General features: G+C 47.4%; 1 protein-coding gene across 1 annotated transcript in view; it reads right to left on the bottom strand.

The window, feature by feature from the left end:
* Positions 1-20454, bottom strand: part of prim2 (DNA primase subunit 2) — a 197084-nt gene that overhangs the window by 173734 nt on the left and 2896 nt on the right. Inside the window, exons 2-4 of the mRNA XM_078213598.1 lie at positions 19670-19773; positions 13034-13122; positions 5512-5629 (exon numbers count right to left, since the gene is read on the bottom strand). Coding sequence (XP_078069724.1) covers positions 5512-5629; positions 13034-13122; positions 19670-19773 — 311 coding nt within the window. The remainder of the gene's footprint in view (positions 1-5511; positions 5630-13033; positions 13123-19669; positions 19774-20454) is intronic.

Below are 20454 nucleotides of genomic sequence, written 5' to 3' on the forward strand. Positions count from 1 at the left end.
CAAACTATGACCCCTAAGTTCTGGATTCCCCCACCATCAGGAACATTCTTTCTGAATCTACCGTCTAACCCTGGTAGAATTTTGTAAGTTTCTATAAGATCCCCTCTCACTCTTCTAAACTCCAGTGAATATAATCCTAACCGACTCAGTCTCTCCTTATGACAGACCTGTCATCCCAGGAATCAGCCTGGTAAACCTTCGCTGTACTCCCTCTATAGCAAGGACATCCTTTCTCAGATAAGGACACCAAAACTGCACACAATACTCCAGGTGTGACCTCACCAACTTCCTATACAATTGCAGCAAAACATCCCTATACTCAAATCCTCTCGTTATGAAGACCCACATACCATTTGCCATCTTTATTGCCTGCTGTACCTGCGCGCTTACTTTCAGTGACTGATGCACGAGGGCACCAAAGTTTCGCTGGGTATCCATCTCTCTCAATTTACACCCACTCAAGTAATAATCTGTCTTCCTATTATCGCTACCAAGTGGATAACCTCACATTTATCCACATTATACCGCATCTGCCATGCATATGCCCACATGCTCAGCGTGTCCTGATCACACTGAAGCATCTCTGCATCCACATCACAGCTCATCCTCCTACCCAACTTTGTATCATCTGCAAATTTGGAGATAATAAGATGCCAGAAGACTACAGAACAGCTAACGTGGCTATTTAAGGGTTGCAGAGATAAGCCAGGGAACGACAGACCGGTGAGTCTCGCGTCGGTGGTAGGGAAACTATTGGAGCAAATTCTGAAGGACAGCATCTATCTCCACTTGGAGAGGCAAAGCTTGATCAGGGATAGTCAGCATGGCTTTGTCAGAGGGAGGTCATGCCTAACAAATTTGATTGAATTTTTGGAGGAACTGACCAGGTGTGTAGATGAGGTTAGCGCAGTCAAAGTAGTTTATATGGATTTCAGCAAAGCCCTTGACAAGGTCCCACATGGGAGACTTGTAAAGAAGGTAAATTCACATTAGATACAGGGTAATTTGATAAAGTGGATTCAAAATTGGCTCAGCTGTAGGAGACAGTGATGACAGACGGCTGCTTTAGTGACTGGAAACCAGTATCCAGTGGCAAACCATAGGGATGTGTGTTCGGCCCCTTATTATTCGTCATTTATATAAATGACATTGACGCCTAGGTGGGGGGTAGGGCTAGTAAGTTTGCGGATGACACAAAAAATTGGCCAGGTGAGGCGGAGTGTCATGGGCGACAAGAAGATATAGACAGAATGATCAAATAGGTAAGTAAGTGGCGGATGGAATTTAACACTGAAAAGTGTGAGGGGATAAGACTTTGGAAGGAGTAATTTGACAAGGAAATATTCAATGAAATAGCATGACACTAGGAAGTTCTGTAGAACAAAGGAACCTTGGCGTGTCTATCCTAATGTCTCTGAAGACGGAAGGGAATGTTAGTAGGGTGGTGAAAAAGATAGTTGCCTTTATCAATCAAGGCATAGATTACAAAAGCAGGGGAATCATGTTGGGAATTGTATAGAACTTTGGGGAGGCCACAGCCAGAGTACTGTGCGCAGTCCTGGTCGTCACATTACAGGAAGGATGTGATTGCACTGAGAGGGTGCAGAGATTCACCAGGATGCTGCCTGGGATGGAACATTTAAGTTATGAAGAGAGGTTGCGTCGGCTTGGGTTGCTTTCGTTGGAGCAGAGAAGACTGAGGGGCGACCTGATCGAGGTGTACAAGATTATGAGGGACAGAGTGGAGAAGGAACAGTTGTTCCCCTTAGTTGAATGGTCAGTTACGGGGGGACATGGGTTCAAGGTGAGGAGCAGGAGGTTTGGGGCGGGGGGGGGGGGGGGGGGACGATCTGGAATGCACTGCCTGGGAGGTGGTAGAGGCGGGTTGCCTCACATCCTTTAAAAAGTACCTGGATGAGCAGTTGGCACATCATATTATTAAAGGCTATGGGCCAAGTGCTGGTAAAATGGGATTAGGTGGGAGATCAGTTGTTTTTCACGTGTCGGTGCAGTCTCAATGGGCCGAAGGGCCTCTTCTACACTTTATGATTCTATGGCTGTCTGGCTGGAGTAAATGAAAGAGGTAGGGAGGGGAGCGACCACGGAAAACAAGGCCACGAATGTGACATTCAGCTCAATAAAGGACAGTTCTTGCATAAATATCCACAATCACAGGGCTTTACTCTCCGATTGCTGCTGATAGCTTCACTTGTGATTAGAGGAACAGTGGACACCAGCAGCAGACTTCAGGACCTGGAGAGCAGAGGGAGCCGAGATTAGCGGAGGCAATGGCCCAGTGGTGTTATCGCTAGACTATTAATCCAGAAACTCGGCTAATGTTCTGGGGACCCTAGGTTCGAATCCCATCACGGCAGATGGCGGAGTCTGAATTCAATAAAAAAATATCTGGAATCAAGAATCTACTGATGACCACGAAACCTTTGTCAATTGTCGGAAAAACCCATCTGGTTCGCTAATGTCCTTCAGGGAAGGAAATCTGCTGTCCTACATGTGACTCCAGAGCCACAGCAGTGTGGTTGACTCTCAACTGCCCTTAGGCAACTAGGGTTGGGCAATAAATGCTGGCCAGCCAGCGACGCCCAAGTCCCATATATGAATAAAGAATTTGGGCGGAGAGCGCCAGAAATGAGATGCTGTGGGCGGACGGGCTGATGGCCACGTGTGGAGTGAGTGGGTATGAGACAATGGGGTGGGTGAGGGGGTAGGAGCGAGAGAGAGAGAGAGTGCATGAGTGAGCAACCGTGCATGCGGGAGTGAAGGGGAATGGGTCTAAGCTTGTCTCAGTCTGTGGCCCAGTCTCTCACTCTCACCACCACACACAACACATATCCACACCAACTCACAGTATGGACATAATGGGGACACATGACCTGCTGGGGAAGGTAAATTATCTTTGGTTCTGTGGTGGGACGCTCTTCTGATAATTCTGCTTAGATATTCTGCCAAGGAAGTGACAGAAATAAAATATAGTTCAGCGACATCTCAATGCGTCTGAGGGCTTTGTACAGCACTCTGCAATCAGAGAGTGGTGTCTGAAGTGTAGTCACAGTTACTTCATCAGCAGTGTGGCATGATCAAGAGTCATGACTACAGACTAATAAGAGCGTGGAAAGGCTCCACTTCTCACTGGGCAACTCTACATTAAGCAATTCTCTTCAAAATAACTGGGCAGCATGTTTAACTATGACTGCCACGCCTGCCCCTCAGTCCCAACAAGAGACCAAACGGGAATGAAAGGTTGTACAAACAAGAAAGGAATGATCACAGGTTCCAAATTTTCCATTTTCAAGTTTGCTGACGACACCACCGTAGTGAGTCGGGTCTCAAACAATGACGAGACGCACTACGGGGAAGAGATAGAGAATCTGGTGAACTGGTGCGGTGACAATAATCTCTCCCTCAATGTCAGTGAAACGTAGGGGATAGTCATCGACTTCAGGAAGCATAGTGGAGAACATGTCCCTGTCTACATCAATGGGGACGAAGTAGAAAGGGTCGAGAGCTTCAAGTTTTGAAGTTTTTCCACATTACCAACAACCTGTCCTGGTCCCCCCATGCCGACACTTTAGTTAAGAAAGCCCACCAATACCTCTACTTTCTCAGAAGACTAAGGAAATTCGGTACGTCAGCTACGACTCTCACCAACCTTTACAGATACACCATTGACAGTACACTTTCTGGTTGTATCACAGCTTGGTATGACTCCTGCTCGATCCAAGACTGCAAGAAACTACAAAGGTTCATGAGCGAAGCCCAGCCCATCACACAAACCAACCTCCCACCCATTGATTCTGTCTACATTTCCCGTTGCCTCGGAAAAGCAGCCAGCATAATTAAGGACCCCACGCACCCCGGACATTCTCTCTTCCACCTTCTTCCATCGGGAAAAAGATACTAAAGTCTGAGGTCACGTACAACCGACTGAAGAACAGCTTCTTCCCTGCTGCTGTCAGACTTTTCAATGGATCTACCTCGCATTAAGTTGATCTTTCCCTACACCCTAGGTATGACTGTAACGCTACATTTTGCATTCTCTCCTTTCCATCTCTATGAACGGTATGCTTTGTCTGTGTAGTGCGCAAGAAACAATACTTTTCACTGTCTGCTAAGACATGTGACAATAATAAAATCAAAACAATTCTAAACCAGATCAGTCGAAGGAGGTTTCTCCAATGGACGCAGATTTTTTTTTTTTGAGGACCCTTTCAACAGAAATTACTGAGGAAGGAACCAGGCTCAAGCGGTTTACGGGCATTTCAAACAGACTTAGCTCCGGGATCCTATTTAGTTCCAATTTAATTAGTTTTAAAACAAAGATCAAAATGTTACAAATGAAGATTATAATTGGACTCGGTTGGTTAAGTTTATTTAACGTTCAGACACAAACCCCTTCAGTCTCAACAAGACTCACACCTCTAGTGACCGAGAACTGAACTCATTCAAGTTTCTCTCTTCATTACTCTTGAAAAGTGACACAATGAAACCTGGGTACAGCCAGGCCACAGTGTCCCCACCTCTGTCCTCTGGAGGTGAAGGAAACCTCCATCTCGATATTGCCCAATGGAACACAACACACCATGACATCAGCAGAGGCCCGACCACAAAACATACAGCAAGGCCGCAGGCCATTCGGCCCAAGTAGTCTATGGTGGTGTTTATGCTCCGCTTGAGTTTCTTCCCAAGTTACGTCCTCTAACCCTTCAACATATCCTTCCATTCCTTTCTCCCTCATGTACTTATCCAGCTTCCCCTAAAATGCATTTTTGATTTGATTTTGCCATATACCTTGGGATCCAGTGAAAAGTATTGTTTCTTGCGCGCTATACAAAGCATACCATTCATAGAATAGATAGGGGAAAAAGGAAAGGAGAGAGTGCAGAATGTGGTGTTACAGTCATAGCTAGGGTGTAGAAAAAGATCAACTTAGTGCGAGATAGGTCCATTCAAAAGTCTGACAGCAGCGGGGAGGAAGCGGTTCTTGAGTTGGTTGGTACGTGACCTCAGACTTTTGTATCTTTTTCCCGATGGAAGAAGGTGGAAGAGAGAATGTCCGGAGTGCGTGGGGTCCTTGATTATGCTGGCTGCTTTGCCGAGGCAGCAGGAAGTGTAGGCGGAGTCAATGGATGGGAGGCTGGTTTGCCTGATGGGCTGGACTACGTTGCATAACCCTTTCTACATTATTCACCTCAACTTGTGGTAATGAGTTCTACATTCGAAACAGTCGCTGGATTTAGACATGAACAAGTCTTCCTGACTTCTGTGGGATTGTGAGTGATTGCCTGACGTTTATGATACCGAGTTCTGGACTGGCCCAGATACATTTACTCGATTGAACTGGTTCATAGTGGTAAAGACGACTATCAGTTTCCTCCCTCAGCCTTCCCTTGTCTAGCAGTGGGGCGGGCGATGGTTTAAATAAAGCATTGCTCCGTCACGCACAAGAACTGGAGAAGCACTCACACCCCCACACTCAGCGGGTTGTCTACTCACAGTTTGATACTCCAGGTTATTGTGCTCGAGAAATTCGTGCTGCTTGTCCTGCAGTTCATTGAATCGGAAACGGAAAACTTCCATCTCCTGCTGGATAAACCATCGTCTCAGCTCTTCCCTGACGGGAGCATGGCAGAGGGGAGAAGAACAAAAACAAAAGGGAATATTGTTAACAGAACAATCACACTCACTGCCCAGGCCGGCCTGTAAAATAGATTGGGACATTATCAGGAAGCGCCCGCCTGATGGTCCCACTACCCCGCCCCAGAGACTCAGGAAAATTGTGAATGAGGCAACAGTGCACGGGCTTTCGGGGCCACTGGAGGTCAGCAGGTTCAGTGGTAGCAGAAGCATTGATGGGATTTTCCAGCTGGAGCCCCATCCACTGGGCAGCATCATTCACTTTACAATCCAGAACGTGATACTGAAGTTCCACACTGCTAAAGGAGCAATGCCGACAGGAGCGCAGAGGACGGGCAACTCGCATTCAACTCAAAAGGGCAAACGCAGCCTCTCAGCGATTCACCACGGCACAGCAGCATCACACAGGCAAGACAGTGTGGCTGCCTTGCTGCCCCTGCGTCCCAGAGCAACATCTCTGCAGGGAGCTGGGACTCAGTCACGGATCTCCGCGTGGTCGAACGGGTCGATTCTCCATCCCCACGCCATGCTAGTTCAGTCTTTCCCACGGTTCAGTCATTCGTGGGACATGGGCGTCGCTGGCTGGGCCAGCATTTATTGCCCATCCCTAGTTACCCTTGGAGGGCGGTTGAGGGTCAACCACATTGCTGTAGCTCTGGAGTCACATGTAGGCCAGACCAGGTAAGGATGGCAGATTTCCTTCCCTAAAAAGGACATTAGCGAACCAGATGGGTTTTTCCGACAATTGACAATGGTTTCATGGTCATCAGTAGATTCTGAATTCCAGATTTTTTTTTATTGAATTCAAATTCCATCATCTGCTGTGGCGGGATTCGAACCTGGGTTTAGAGCATTAACTGAGTTTCTGATTTGATGTATTATTGTCACATGTATTGGTACACAGCGAAAAGTATTGTTTCTTGCACGCTATACAAAGCATACCGTTCATAGAGAAGGAGTGTGTGCAGAAGTGGTGTAGAGAAAGATCAACTTAATGCGAGGTAGGTCCATTCAAAAATCTGATGGCAGCAGGGAAGAAGCTGTTCTCGAGTCAGCTGCTATGTGAACTCAGACTTTTTCCCTGATGGAAGAAGGTGGAAAGAGTATGTCCGGGGTGAATGGTGTCCTTGATTATGCTGGATGCTTTTCTGAGGCAGCAGGAAACGAGACAGAGTCAATGGATGGGAGGCTGGTTTGCGTGATGGACTGGGCTTTATTCTGGATTAAATAGTCTAGCGATAATACCACTAGGCCATCGCCTCCCCTACGGAGGCGTAGATCAGGGTGCCTAGATATAGCAGGATCCGAAGTGTGAGGGTCGCTTTCTTTCCGTCTCTCCTCTGCTGCCCCTCCTGCCTCATCGGAACGTTTGGATCCAGAGCACAATCCAGCCTGATGGAGTCGCGCTTTCATTCTGAACAGCTGACAGCGAGTTCCTCCCAGACATTCGTGTCAATGGGGCTGTGCATCAGGGTACCTTTGAAGCGTTTCCTCCGTCTTGCCTGGTACGTTAGCCAACCGTGAGCTGTAAGAACACGGCCAGGCGAGGGGACGGTCTGCAGCCATCTGGACTGTTTCCAGTCCATCAAAGTTGATTTTACAGGGGCTTTGCCTGAATGCTTGTGGAGCTGGCTTCAAGAAGAACGTTAGCACTTGCTCGAAGACCCTCCCAGTGATTCCAGAGGATGCCATGGAGGCATTGCTGCTGGAATATATCCTGAGCTCTCATGTGCCGTTGATAAGGGAATCCAGCTCTCACTGCAGTACCAGAGTTCTGTAGACTTGCGGAGGTCTTTGTCGGCAAGCGCTCACTGCCAAGGCTGAGGCAGTGCAGCTGATCCAGTGTTAGATCTCCTCATCACCGTTGGCTGTTAGAGAGAGAGGTGATTGCCAAGGTGCAGGAAATGCTCAACATATTGCAGAATATCTCCTTCAGCATACCGGGGAGCTGGAATATTGGGTAACATTGTAAGTAGCACTGAGGCCACCACACAGCTTGCTTAACCCCGGTCCCTATCCTGAAGGCATCCGTTTCGGGTCTCCCAAGTTGAGACAGTTACGGTCATATCATCATCTCAACAGAAATCCAATATATCATGAAGCAGTTGCAGGATTTGTGAAGAAGATTCTTAGGACATCCAAATCACTGGGCACAATTCACAGAGCCTCGAAACTTACCAAGTCAAATGCTTTGATCAGGCTTTGATGGACATGAAGACTGCCTGGTGCTCTCAATGTTTGTCTTGGATTTGTCTTACAACAAAGACCAAGTCAGAAGTTTCGCTGGAAGGTCTAAGGCCACACTGCGTCCCTGGGAGGGTTTCCTCAGCCACAGCAAGTAGGCAATTCAGGAAAAGGTGACAGGTGGGGCGTCACAGTGGTTAGCACTGCTGCCTCACAGCACCAGGGACCCAGGTTCGATTCCCAGCTTGGGTCACTGTCTGTGTGGAGTTTCCATGTTTTCCTCGTGTCTGCGTGGGTTTCCTCCGGGTGCTCCGGTTTCCTCCCACAGTCCAAAGATGCGCTAGGTTGATTGGCCATGCTAAATTGCCCTCGTGTCAGGGGAGATTGACAGGGTAAATACGTGGGGTTGTGGGAATGGGGCCTGGGTGGGTTTTGTGGTCGGTGCAGACTCGATGGGCTGAATGGCCTCCTTCTGCACTGTAGGAATTCTATGATTAGGACAGGCCATCAAAATCTTGTTCAAGAGAGAGGTTTTAAGGAGGAGCGGGGGATGCTGAGAGTCAGCGAGGTGAAGGTAGGGAATTGCAGAGCTTAGGGGCTAGGCTGAATGATCAATATTCATTGATCAATGAATATCGCTGCTGAACTAAAGTCCAGCTTTGGAGGAGCACTGCGATCTCAGGCAGTGGTAGAGCTGGAGGAAATTACAGTATCCAGGGCCGAAGTCAGGGAGGGATTTGAAAACTGGGGCGAGAATTTCAGACTTTGAAGGATTGCTTAGTGTTGGGTCCATTCATTCGTTTGGAAAAGATGAGGGGACAGCGCTTAATACAAGTTTTAAAATGGTTTTCTTTTATTGAACAGAACCTAAAAAAAAATTAACTTGACAGAAGTGAACTTGAAGACTAGTTTCTCAGCCGGGCTCTGCACTGAACTTGAAACGCTCTAAAATCCAAACTATATTTCAACCCTTATCTCGTTATTGGAAGTGTTGTGCAAAGTCTGTCTCCGTCTTAGAAAAACAATCCTTACAGCTGCTGCTATGAGAAACTTGTTTGCCTGCATCGTGTACCCTTCAGGAATGCAGTCAATTTCTAGCTAACCTTCCGCCTTCTGATTCAACAGGTAGTCAAGTTAGCTACAATTGTCCAGCTTAGCAGAGTTAGTTGCAGAGGCAGAAATATCTTAGAAACCCTACAGTACAGAAAGAGGCCATTCGGCCCATCGAGTCTGCACCGACCACAATCCCACCCAGGCCCTACCCCCATATTCCCACATATCTATCCACCAATCCCTCTAACCTACGCATCTCAGGACAGTAACGGGCAATTTTAGCATGGCCAATCAACCTAACCCGCACATCTTTGGACTGTGGGAGGAAACCGGAGCACCCGGAGGAAACCCACGCAGACACGAGGAGAATGTGCAAACTCCACACAGACAGTGACCCAAGCCGGGAATCGAACCCAGGTCCCTGGAGCTGTGAAGCAGCAGTGCTCACCACTGTGCTACCACGCCACCCATCTTAAAATGAAGTATTTGCATAGACTGAAGCAAATAAGGCTAAGCATACACAGTATCCCTCACTGAGGCCCAACACATAAGTCAGCAATGGGTGGACGGCAATTGGTGTGAGTTAGGACAGAGTTTCGGATGGGCTCCAGTGCACTGAGCAACATTGGTGAAGACTCGGCAGAGGTCGGCTGCAACCATGCAACTTTCGCAGCACGCAACATGCATTTAACAAATAAAACACTTTGTTAAAAACCAGATTCCAACACCTCGGGTCTCCGAAAGTCTCACATGTCTGATTGTGACTTGATTTAAAGTTCAGACTCAGTGGAAGCCAGGGACAGAGCATTGCACAGGCGTCCATTCTTACAGTACGATCCAATTGCACCCTCTGGTGGTTATCCTGCTTAAAGCAAAAAGTCACAAAGCTCAAAATTTATTTTCTGTGGACGCTTTGCAGCTTTCTTGCAAACCTTTTTTTTTTTAAATTCAGTTACGGGATGTGGGCCTTGCTGGTTAGACCACCATTAATTGCTGCCCATCCTGAATTAGCCTTCAGGAGGCGGTGGTGAGCTGCCTTCTCGAACTGCTGCAGTCCCAGAGGTGTAGGTCCACCCACAGTGCTACAGAGCTAGAGTTCCAGGGTTTTGACCCAGCGACAGTGAAGGAACAGCGATATATTTCCCAGGGACGGTGAGCGAGTTGGAGGGGAACTTGCAGGTGGTGGTGTTCCCACGTATCTCCTGCTCTTGCCCTTCCAGATGGCAGTGGTTGTGGGTTTGGAAGGTGCTGCCCAAGGAACCTGGCTGAGTTTCTGCAGTGTATCTTGCAGATGATATACATTGCTGCTGCTGTGCACCAGTGCTGGAGAGAGTGAGTGCTTGTGGAAGGGGTAGCAATCACATGGGCTGCTTTGTCCTGGATGATATTGAGCTTCTCGAGTGTTGTTTGAGCTGCACCCATCCAGGCAAGTGGATATTTCACCACACACCTCACTTGTGCCCTGTAGATGGTGGACAAGCTTTGAGGAGTCAGGAGGCAGGTTACTCACCGCAGGATTCCTAGCATCTGACCTGCTTTTGTAGCCACATATTTATATGGCTGGTCCAGTTCAGTTTTTGGTCAATGGTAACCCCCAGGATGTTGATAGTGGGCACGCAACAATGGTAATGCCATTGAATGTCAAGGGGCAAAACCTAAATCCTCTCTTGTTGGAGATGGTCATTGCCTGACACTTGTGGCAGGAATGTTACTTGGCATTTGTCAGCACAAGCCTGGATATTATCCAGGTCTTGCTGCATTTAGACATGGACTGCTTCAGTATCTGAGGAGTCACGAATGGTGCGGAACATGGTGCAATCATAGGCAAACATCCCCACTATGATGGAGGGAAGGTCATTGATGAAGCAGCTGAAGATTGTTGGGCCGAGGACACTACCCTGAGGGACTCCTGCAGAGATGTCCTGGAGCTGAGATGACTGACCCTCCACAACCACAACCATCTTCCTATGTACCAGGTATGACTCCAACCAGCGGAGTTTGGCCCCTGATACTTATTGATTCCAGTTTGACTAGGGCTCCTTGATGCCACACTCGGTCGAATGCAGCCTTGATGTCAAGGGCTGTCACTCTCACCTCACCTTCGGAAGTCAGCTCTTTCATCCATGTTCGAACCAAGGCTGTAATGAGGTGAAGAGCTGAGTGTGACTCTGGTGAAACCCAAACTGGGTGTCATTGAGCAGGTTATTGCTGAGCAGGTGCTGCTTGATAGCACTGTTGATGACCCCTTCCATCACTTTACTGATGGTCGAGAATAGACTGATTGGGCGGTAATTGGCCGGGTTGGATTTGTCCTGCTTTTTGTGTACAGGGCATACCTGGGCAATTTTCCACATTGTGGGTAGATGCCAGTGTTGTAACTGTACTGGAACAGTAGGGGAGTGGCATTTCTGAGGCAAAAGTCTTCATGACTGCCGGAATATCGTCAGGGCCCATTGCCTTTGCAATATCCAGTGCCTTCGGCTGTTTCTTAATATCATGTGGAGTGAATCGAATTGGCTGGAGACTGGCATCGGAGATGCTGGGGACCTCGAGAGGAAATCAAGATGGTTCAGCCACTTGGCACTTCTGGCTGAAGATGGCTGCAAATGCTTCAGCTTCGTCTTTTGCACTGTGCTGGGGCAAAGTGCTGAGTTGCCCAAGCAGTCAGTTTTTTTTTTAAATCAGTGTCACAAGCAGACTTACATTAACACTGCAATGAAGTCACTGTGAATATCCCCTAGTCGCCACACTCCAGCGCCTGTTCGGGTACACTGAGGGAGAATTTAGCACGGCCCAATGCACCAAACCAACACATCTTTCGGACTGTGGGAGGAAACCGGAGCAGCCGGACACGGAGAACGTGCAGACTCCGCACAGATAGTGACCCAAGCCGGGAATTGAACCCGGGTCCCTGGTGCTGTGAGGCAGCAGTGCTAACCACTGTGCCACCCGCAATGTTTTTTTTTAAATCATGTTCTCTGCAGCTATAAGCTGATTTGGTTTCATTGCTGCCGGACCGTCTGCTAGAAGTCTTTTTGTTGCTCCTTCAGGGGTTTCAATGTTGTTTATTTTTACTCTGGGATCTTTTATAACCCTACATTGTTAGGAAGGTCGTGTGTTTTGGATAGCTTTTATCTTCCTAGTGAATTTAAGATTAAATTTTCTGTTTTGGCTGGCTGCAGATTTCAGTTTTAGAAGGGACCTCAAGCTGAAAAGAAGCATTTTTCCCTCTCTCCCTGGTTTTGGAAATTCTGCTGGTTCACTGAAAGCAAGGCTTCTTGAACTGGCTTCAACCTCCGCCTGGAGTAGAACATCTGCTGTTGGTGGCTTGATCAGAGTCTCTCCCTGGTGTTCTGACTTCAGAATGTTTTGGGGGTATCCAGAGGGCTGCAAGAAGTTACAAGGCTGAGAAGTCAGGATTTTCAATTCTCCAACCAAAGGACTCAGTTCCAGTATCACGTGAGCATTAGTCTTTGCTGTGTTAAAACTGCAGAAAGGGTTTTGTCCCTGGGAAGTTTTTGTTTGCTTGGAACATTTTAGATGAATTTGTTACGGGTTAGACATTATCATGTTTGTAATTGATAAAAGTTATTGCTAATTTTCTTTCCATACTTGTTAACTGTATTCTTAAATAAACTTTGTTTGGTAAACATTCCCTCGTGGGTCATTTGAATCATACCTGAAGTGAAATCTATCTTGCTTATTCAGGCCAAATTCAAGATGCAAAACTTCTGATCCAGGCAGGCCCAATAAAACACTTTGGAGTTTCTGAACTGAATTATAACAAACTATGCCGCCTACTTTGTTTAGTTATCCACCACCATTCACAACTGGATGTGCAGAACTTGCAATAGACAAGTGCTTGATGTTCGGCACAGACACAATGGGTCTAAGGGCCTCTTTCTGTGCTGTAAAACTCTACAACAGTAGATCTGATATGTGAGTCATGGAATCACCTCACTCTTTGTTAATACAATTATATAAAATTTATTATTTCAACGGGCAATATTACTGAGAAGATTTCTAATCCCACACACTGAATATAAAATATTCATAGCTGAGAAGTGGCATTGGAAGGGCCTCCACACTCAAAGCGTTGACAGATTTCCGAAGATTACTACTTGAAAAGATGCGTCAGACTTACGACTGGCAGTAAGCAAGGCGCAGAATGAAATGAGAGATGTGATCTTTCCTCCTGGTTTCGTAATCTTCCAGCTTCTCTTCACCTGAAACCTGGGAGAGAAAAGGACCTTTTAGACTCAGTCACCAAGTAAAAGTGCGTGATTATACCGAGCTCACAAAACAACAAGGACAGCTCGAGAGCACGGAGGACAAAGGGAATCAAAATATTCTTCGTGAGACGCGCCAGTTAGGAAAACCACGTAATTATTATTTAAAATCCATGGATTGTTGTTAGAACAGAGAAGGAGGAGAGAAAATGTAATGGCGGTGTTCAAAGTCATAGAATCCCTACAGTGCAGAAGGAGGCCATTCAAACGATCGAGTCTGCACTGAACACAATCCCACCCAGGCCCTATCCCCGTAACCCCTCATATTTACCCTGCGAATCCCCCGACACTTGGGTCAATTTAGCATGGCTAATCCACCCAACCCGCACATCTTTGGACCGTGGGAGGAAACCCACGCAGACACGGGGAGAACGTGCAAACTCCACACAGACAGTGACCCGAGGCCGGAATTGAACCCGGGTCCCTGGCGCTGTGAGGCAGCAATGCTAACCACTGTGCACCCAAGTTGGTTATAGCTCCAAAGGCAGTTTGGCAGTGTTTCGACAGAGTAAATAAGGAGAAACTGTTCCCACTGGGAGAAGTACTGGTAACTGGATTTAAAATAATTGGCAGCACGGTGGTTAGCACTGTTGCCTCACAGCACCAGTGACCCGTGTTCACATTCCCAGCTTGGGACACTGCCTGTGTGGAGTTTGCATGTTCTCCCCATGTCTGTGTGGGTTTCCTCCGGGTGCTCCAGTTTCCTCCCACACTCCAAAGATGTATGGGTTAGGTGGATTGGCAGTGCTAAATTGCGCCTGAGTGTCAGGGGGAACTAGTTAGGATAAATGCATGGGGTTATGGGGATTGTGTTCAGTGTGGACTCGATGGGCTGAATGGCCTCCTTCTGCACGGTAGAGATTCTATGAAGTCCCAGAGCAGAGAGGACTGAGGTTTTCTTTGTAAAAACAACTTCTGATTTGGAGTGTGCTGCCTGAAAGGGTCGTAGAATCAGATTCAACAATAGCTTTCGTAAGGGAACTGGTGATGCAATTAAAGTGCACTTGACCATCAGGTAAGGGCAGGGCACTAACCAGGTATTCCTTGCAAAGAGTCAGCAAGGCAGAATGGGTCAGCTGGCTTCCTTCTGTGCTGAGCTCCCACCCCCAAATTTCTCATTCTTGTTTCTCTATCCCGAGGGGGGTGAGAATGTGGAACTCACCATCAGAGGCAGTGCTTGAGCTGAAAACCGGAGAAGCATTTAAGAGGAAGCTGGATAAACACAAGGGGGAGAAAGGAATGGAAGGATAGGCTGATATGGTTACAGAGGACAAGATGAACCGACACAGGGGTGTGAGAGGAGGCTTCTGGTAATTAAAGTTTAAAAGCTTATTTATTGGTGTCACAAGGGGGCTTACCTTAACACTGCAATGAAGTTACAGTGAAAAATCCCCTAGTCGCCACGCTCTGGCGCCTGTTCGGGTACACTGAGGGAGAATTTAGCATGGCCAATGCACCCTAACCAGCACGTCTTTCAGACTGTGGGAGGAAACCGGAGCACCCGGAGGAAACCCACGCAGACACGGGGAGAACGTGCAGACTCAGCACAGACAGTGACCCAAGCCAGGAATCGAACCCGGGTCCCTGGCGCTGTGAGGCAGCAGTGCTAACCACTGTGCCACCATGCTGTCTAAGTTTTTAAAGCTGCAGGGATTTTCTATTACCATTTGATCGTTCTGTAACATGAGATGTGGGATAAAATACTGGATCAGCCATTTGCCCAATTCTCACTGAACCAGTTAGAGTCTCAGTAACGATTTCCACTGGCCGGTTCAGCTGTTGGTCACTGAATCCAAAACCTCAAGTGTCAGATGATATTTCTGTGAACCAAAGTCACTGTATAAATACCAATGATTGTAACTCGAGCTCATCACTGATGGAAGTGAATAGGTGAAAGCTGTGAAAAGATATGGAGAGGGGGCAAAGAACTGGGACTGGGGCACAGCTCTTTCAGGAGCACAAGCCTTGCAGGAGTAGGCCATTCAGCCCCTCAAGCCTGCTCCATCAGTCAGCCAGATCATATGTTCACAACTCTACTTTCCAAGCACTCCTCAACTCCCTTGCCTCACCAAAACAAGGGAAGGCAGTGGCACAGTGGTATCGTCGCTGAACTATTAATCCAGAGACCCAGAGTAAATCTCTGAGGATCCTGGTTCAAATCCCACCAAGGCACATGGTGAAATTTGAATCCAATAAAAAAAATGTGGAATTAAGTCTATTAATGACCATGAATCCATTGTCAATTGTCATTAAAAAAAAACACCTGATTCACTGATGTCCTTTAGGGAAGGAAGTCTGCCATCCTTACCCGGTCTGGCCTACACGTGAGTCCAGAGCCACAGTAATGTGGTTGACTCTTAAATGCTCTCATGGGATGGGCAATAAATGCTGTGTTTTAAGAAGTTCACCTCTGATTCTTCTGAACTCCAATGGTTATGGTCCCAGCCTGTCGAGCCTTTCCTCAGGAGATACGTTGACACAACGGGCCAATTAGCCTCCTCCAAGATGAGTCATTTATGACTATGATTTTTTTCAATTTGATTTATCATTATCACATGTATTAGTGAAAAGTATTTTCTTGCACGCTATACAAAGCATACCGTTCATAGAGTACATAGGAGAGAAAAGAAAAGAAGAATTTCTGGAGCTGGGCTGGAAGCTGAGAGCCAAGACGAAACATGTGGTCATCTCTGGTACGTTGCCGGTACCACGTGATAGCGAGTTGAGGAACAGGGAGAGAGTGCAGTTAAATATGTGGTTGCAGGGATGGTGTAGGAGGGAGGGTTTCAGATACGTGGATAATTGGAACACGTTCTGGGGAAGGTGGGACCTGTACAAACAGGACGGGGTGCACCTGAACCAGAGGGGCACCAATATCCTCGGAGGGAAATTTGTTACGGCTCTTCAGGGGGGTTTAAACTAATTTGTCAGGGGAGTGGGAAAGGGAGTTGTAGTCCAGAAGTCAGTGAGGGTGGTGAGGTATTGGGGAAGGTATCAGGGTCAAGGGTGGGTACTGGTAGACAGGAAGGTGGGTTGAAGTGTGTCTACTTCAATGCAAGGAGCATCCGGAACAAGGTAGATGAACTTGGGGCGTGGATTGGTACTTGGGACTACGATGTTGTGGCCATTACGGAGACGTGGGTAGAACAAGGACAGGAATGGTTGTTGGACGTTCCGGGGTATAGATGTTTCACTAAGTGTAGGGAAGCTGGTAAAAGAGGTGGAGGAGTGGCATTGTTAATCAAGGATAGTTTAACGGCTGCGGAAAGGCACTTCGTGGGGGATCTGCACACTGAGGTAATATGGGCTGAAGTTAGAAATAGGAAAGGAGCGGTCACGTTGCTAGGAGTTTACTATAGGCCCCCAAATAGTAATAGAGATGTGGAGGAAGAAATTGCTAAGCAGATTATGGATATGTGTGGGGGTCACAGGGTAGTTGTCATGGGGGACTTTAACTTTCCAAATATTGATTGGAACCTTTGTAGGTCAAATAGTTTGGATGGGGCAGTTTTTGTGCAGTGTGCGGGGGAGGGTTTCCTGACACAATATGTGGATGGGCCGACTAGAGGTGAGGCCACATTGGATTTGGTACTGGGAAATGAACCGGGCCAAGTGTTAGATTTGGTTGTGGGAGAGCAATTTGGAGATAGTGACCACAATTCGGTGTCTTTTGTTATTGCAATGGAGAGGGATAGGGCCGTACGGCAGGGCAAGGTTTACAATTGGGGGAGGGGTAATTATGATGCGATTAGGCAAGAATTAGGGGGCATAAGTTGGGAACAGAAACTGTCAGAGAAAGGAACTAATGAAAAGTGGAACTTTTTCAAGGAACAAATACTGGATGTCCTTGATAGGTATGTTCCTGTCAGGCAGGGAGGAAATGGCCGAGTGAGGGAACCATGGTTCACAAAAGAGGTGGAATGTCTTGTGAAAAGGAAGAGGGAAGCTTATGTAGGGATGAGGAAACAAGGTTCAGATGGCTTGATTGAGGGTTACAAGTTAGCAAGGAATGAGCTGAAAAAGGGGCTTAGGAGAGCTAGGAGGGGACATGAGAAGTCCTTGGCGGGTCGGATCAAGGAAAACCCCAAGGCTTTTTACTCTTATGTGAGGAATAAAAGAATGACCAGGGTGAGGTTAGGGCCGGTCAAGGACAGTAGTGGGAACTTGTGTATGGAGTCAGTAGAGATAGGCGAGGTGATGAATGAATACTTTTCTTCAGTGTTCACCAAGGAGAGGGGCCATGTTTTTGAGGAAGAGAAGGTGTTACAGGCTAATAGGCTGGAGGAAATAGATGTTCGGAGGGAGGATGTCTTGGCAGTTTTGAATAAACTGAAGGTCGATAAGTCCCCTGGGCCTGATGAAATGTATCCTAGGATTCTTTGGGAGGCAAGGGATGAGATTGCAGAGCCTTTGGCGTTGATCTTTGGGTCCTCGCTGTCCACGGGGATGGTGCCAGAGGACTGGAGAATGGCGAATGTTGTTCCTCTGTTTAAGAAAGGGAATAGAAATGACCCTGGTAATTATAGACCGGTTAGTCTTACTTCGGTGGTTGGTAAATTGATGGAAAGGGTCCTTAGGGATGGGATTTACGACCATTTAGAAAGATGCGGATTAATCCGAGATAGTCAGCACGGATTCGTGAAGGGCAAGTCGTGCCTCACAAATTTGATAGAATTTTTTGAGGAGGTAACTAAGTGTGTTGATGAAGGTAGGGCAGTTGATGTCATATACATGGATTTTAGTAAGGCGTTTGATAAGGTCCCCCATGGTCGGCTTATGATGAAAGTGAGGAGGTGTGGGATAGAGGGAAAGTTGGCCGATTGGATAGGTAACTGGCTGTCTGACCGAAGACAGAGGGTGGTGGTCGATGGAAAATTTTCGGATTGGAGGCAGGTTGCTAGCGGTGTGCCGCAGGGATCAGTGCTTGGTCCTCTGCTCTTTGCGATTTTTATTAATGACTTAGAGGAGGGGGCTGAAGGGTGGATCAGTAAATTTGCTGATGACACCAAGATTGGTGGAGTAGTGGATGAGGTGGAGGGCTGTTGTAGGCTGCAAAGAGACATAGATAGGATGCAAAGCTGGGCTGAAAAATGGCAAATGGAGTTTAACCCTGATAAATGTGAGGTGATTCATTTTGGTAGGACTAATTTAAATGTGGATTACAGGGTCAAAGGTAGGGTTCTGAAGACTGTGGAGGAACAGAGAGATCTTGGGGTCCATATCCACAGATCTCTAAAGGTTGCCACTCAAGTGGATAGAGCTGTGAAGAAGGCCTATAGTGTGTTAGCTTTTATTAACAGGGGGTTGGAGTTTAAGAGCCGTGGGGTTATGCTGCAACTGTACAGGACCTTGGTGAGACCACATTTGGAATATTGTGTGCAGTTTTGGTCACCTCACTATAGGAAGGATGTGGAAGCGCTGGAAGGAGTGCAGAGGAGATTTACCAGGATGCTGCCTGGTTTGGAGGGTAGGTCATATGAGGAAAGGTTGAGGGAGCTAGGGCTGTTCTCTCTGGAGCGGAGGAGGCTGAGGGGAGACTTAATAGAGGTGTATAAAATGATGAAGGGGATAGATAGAGTGAACGTTCAAAGACTATTTCCTCGGGTGGATGGAGCTATTACAAGGGGGCATAACTATAGGGTTCGTGGTGGGAGATACAGGACGGATATCAGAGGTAGGTTCTTTACGCAGAGAGTGGTTGGGGTGTGGAATGGACTGCCTGCAGTGATAGTGGAGTCAGACACTTTAGAAACATTTAAGCGGTTATTGGATAGGCACATGGAGCACACCAGGATGATAGGGAGTGGGATAGCTTGATCTTGGTTTCAGATAAAGCTCGGCACAACATCGTGGGCCGAAGGGCCTGTTCTGTGCTGTACTGTTCTATGTTCTATGTTTAAGATGGTGCAGAATGTTACAGTCATGGAATCATAGAATCCCTACAATGCAGAAGGAGGCCACTCAGCCCATCGAGTCTGCATCGGCCACAATCCCACCCATGCCATTCCCGTAACCCCACATATTTACCTTGCTAACCCCCTTGACACGAGGGTCAATTTAGCATGGCCAATCAAAGTAACCTGCACATCTTTGGACTGTGGGAGGAAACCCACACAGACACGGGGAGAACGTACAAACTCCACACAGACAGTGACCCAAGGCCGGAATTGAATCAGGATCCCGTGCTGCCCAGGGTAGCTAGGCTGTAGAGAAAGATCAATTCAATGCGAGGTAGATCCATTCAAAAGTCTGATGGCAGCAGGGAAGAAGCAGTTCTTCAGCTTCGGTTGGTACATGATCTCAGACTTTTGTATCTTCCTCCTGACAGAAGTAAGTGGAAGAGAGAATGTCCGGGGTGGTAGGGTCCTTAATTATGGTGGCTGCTTTTCCGAGGCCGCGGGAAGTGTAGACGGAGACAGCCAGGGGTGAAATACTGGTGACAATTGTACTGGCTGTTTGTTTTTAATACAATTAGCAATGTTGAAGCTTACTCTGTAGGGAAATTTCAGCTTTCGAAGCTCACTTTCCAGCTTCTTGTTGTAGGATTCCGATGCTCTGATGTAGCTAACACCAATAGTTTCCACACTCTTGAGGACTAGGAGAGAAAGAAAATAAATAAATAATAGTAGCTACATTTAAATAAATTTAAATTGCTACCCATGAGAGTTTGAGTTTCCCACAAAGCCAATGGAAAAATAAAATCAGCCGGGAACACTAAACCACACCGTTAGGGTTGTGCAGGGAATTAATTGACAATGTCTCGGAGAAGATATCCTTCTGACAATTCAAACCTCCCGCTGCAGATGTGGATGCTGCAGCTCAGAGAAGACAACATGGTCAATTCCAATGGTCCTAAAAGATGCTCATAGAGCAGAGCACTTAACCTGCTAGTAATGGACATGCAATGGGAAGAAACACACCTCAGACAAGTTACTTCGTTAAATGCTATTTGATGATCACCTAATATTCCCTCCCCAAAACCAGTGATGGAACACTACCCACGAGTACTTCAGACAGCTGCTCCCTCCAGACAAGGGCAGCACAGTGGTTAGCACCGCTACTTCACAGCGCCAGGGACACGGGTTCGATTCCCGGCTTGGATCACTGTCTGTGCGGAGTCTGCACATTCTCCCTGTGTCTGCGTGGGTTTCCTCTGGGTGCTCTGGTTTCCACCCACAGTCCGAAAGACGTACTGGTTTGGTGCATTGGCCGTGCTAAATTCTCCCTCAGTGTACCCGAACAGACGCCGGAGTGTGGCGACTAGGGGATTTTCACA

Source organism: Mustelus asterias, chromosome 5 (genome assembly GCF_964213995.1).
Source record: "Mustelus asterias chromosome 5, sMusAst1.hap1.1, whole genome shotgun sequence".
Lineage (NCBI taxonomy): Eukaryota > Metazoa > Chordata > Chondrichthyes > Carcharhiniformes > Triakidae > Mustelus > Mustelus asterias.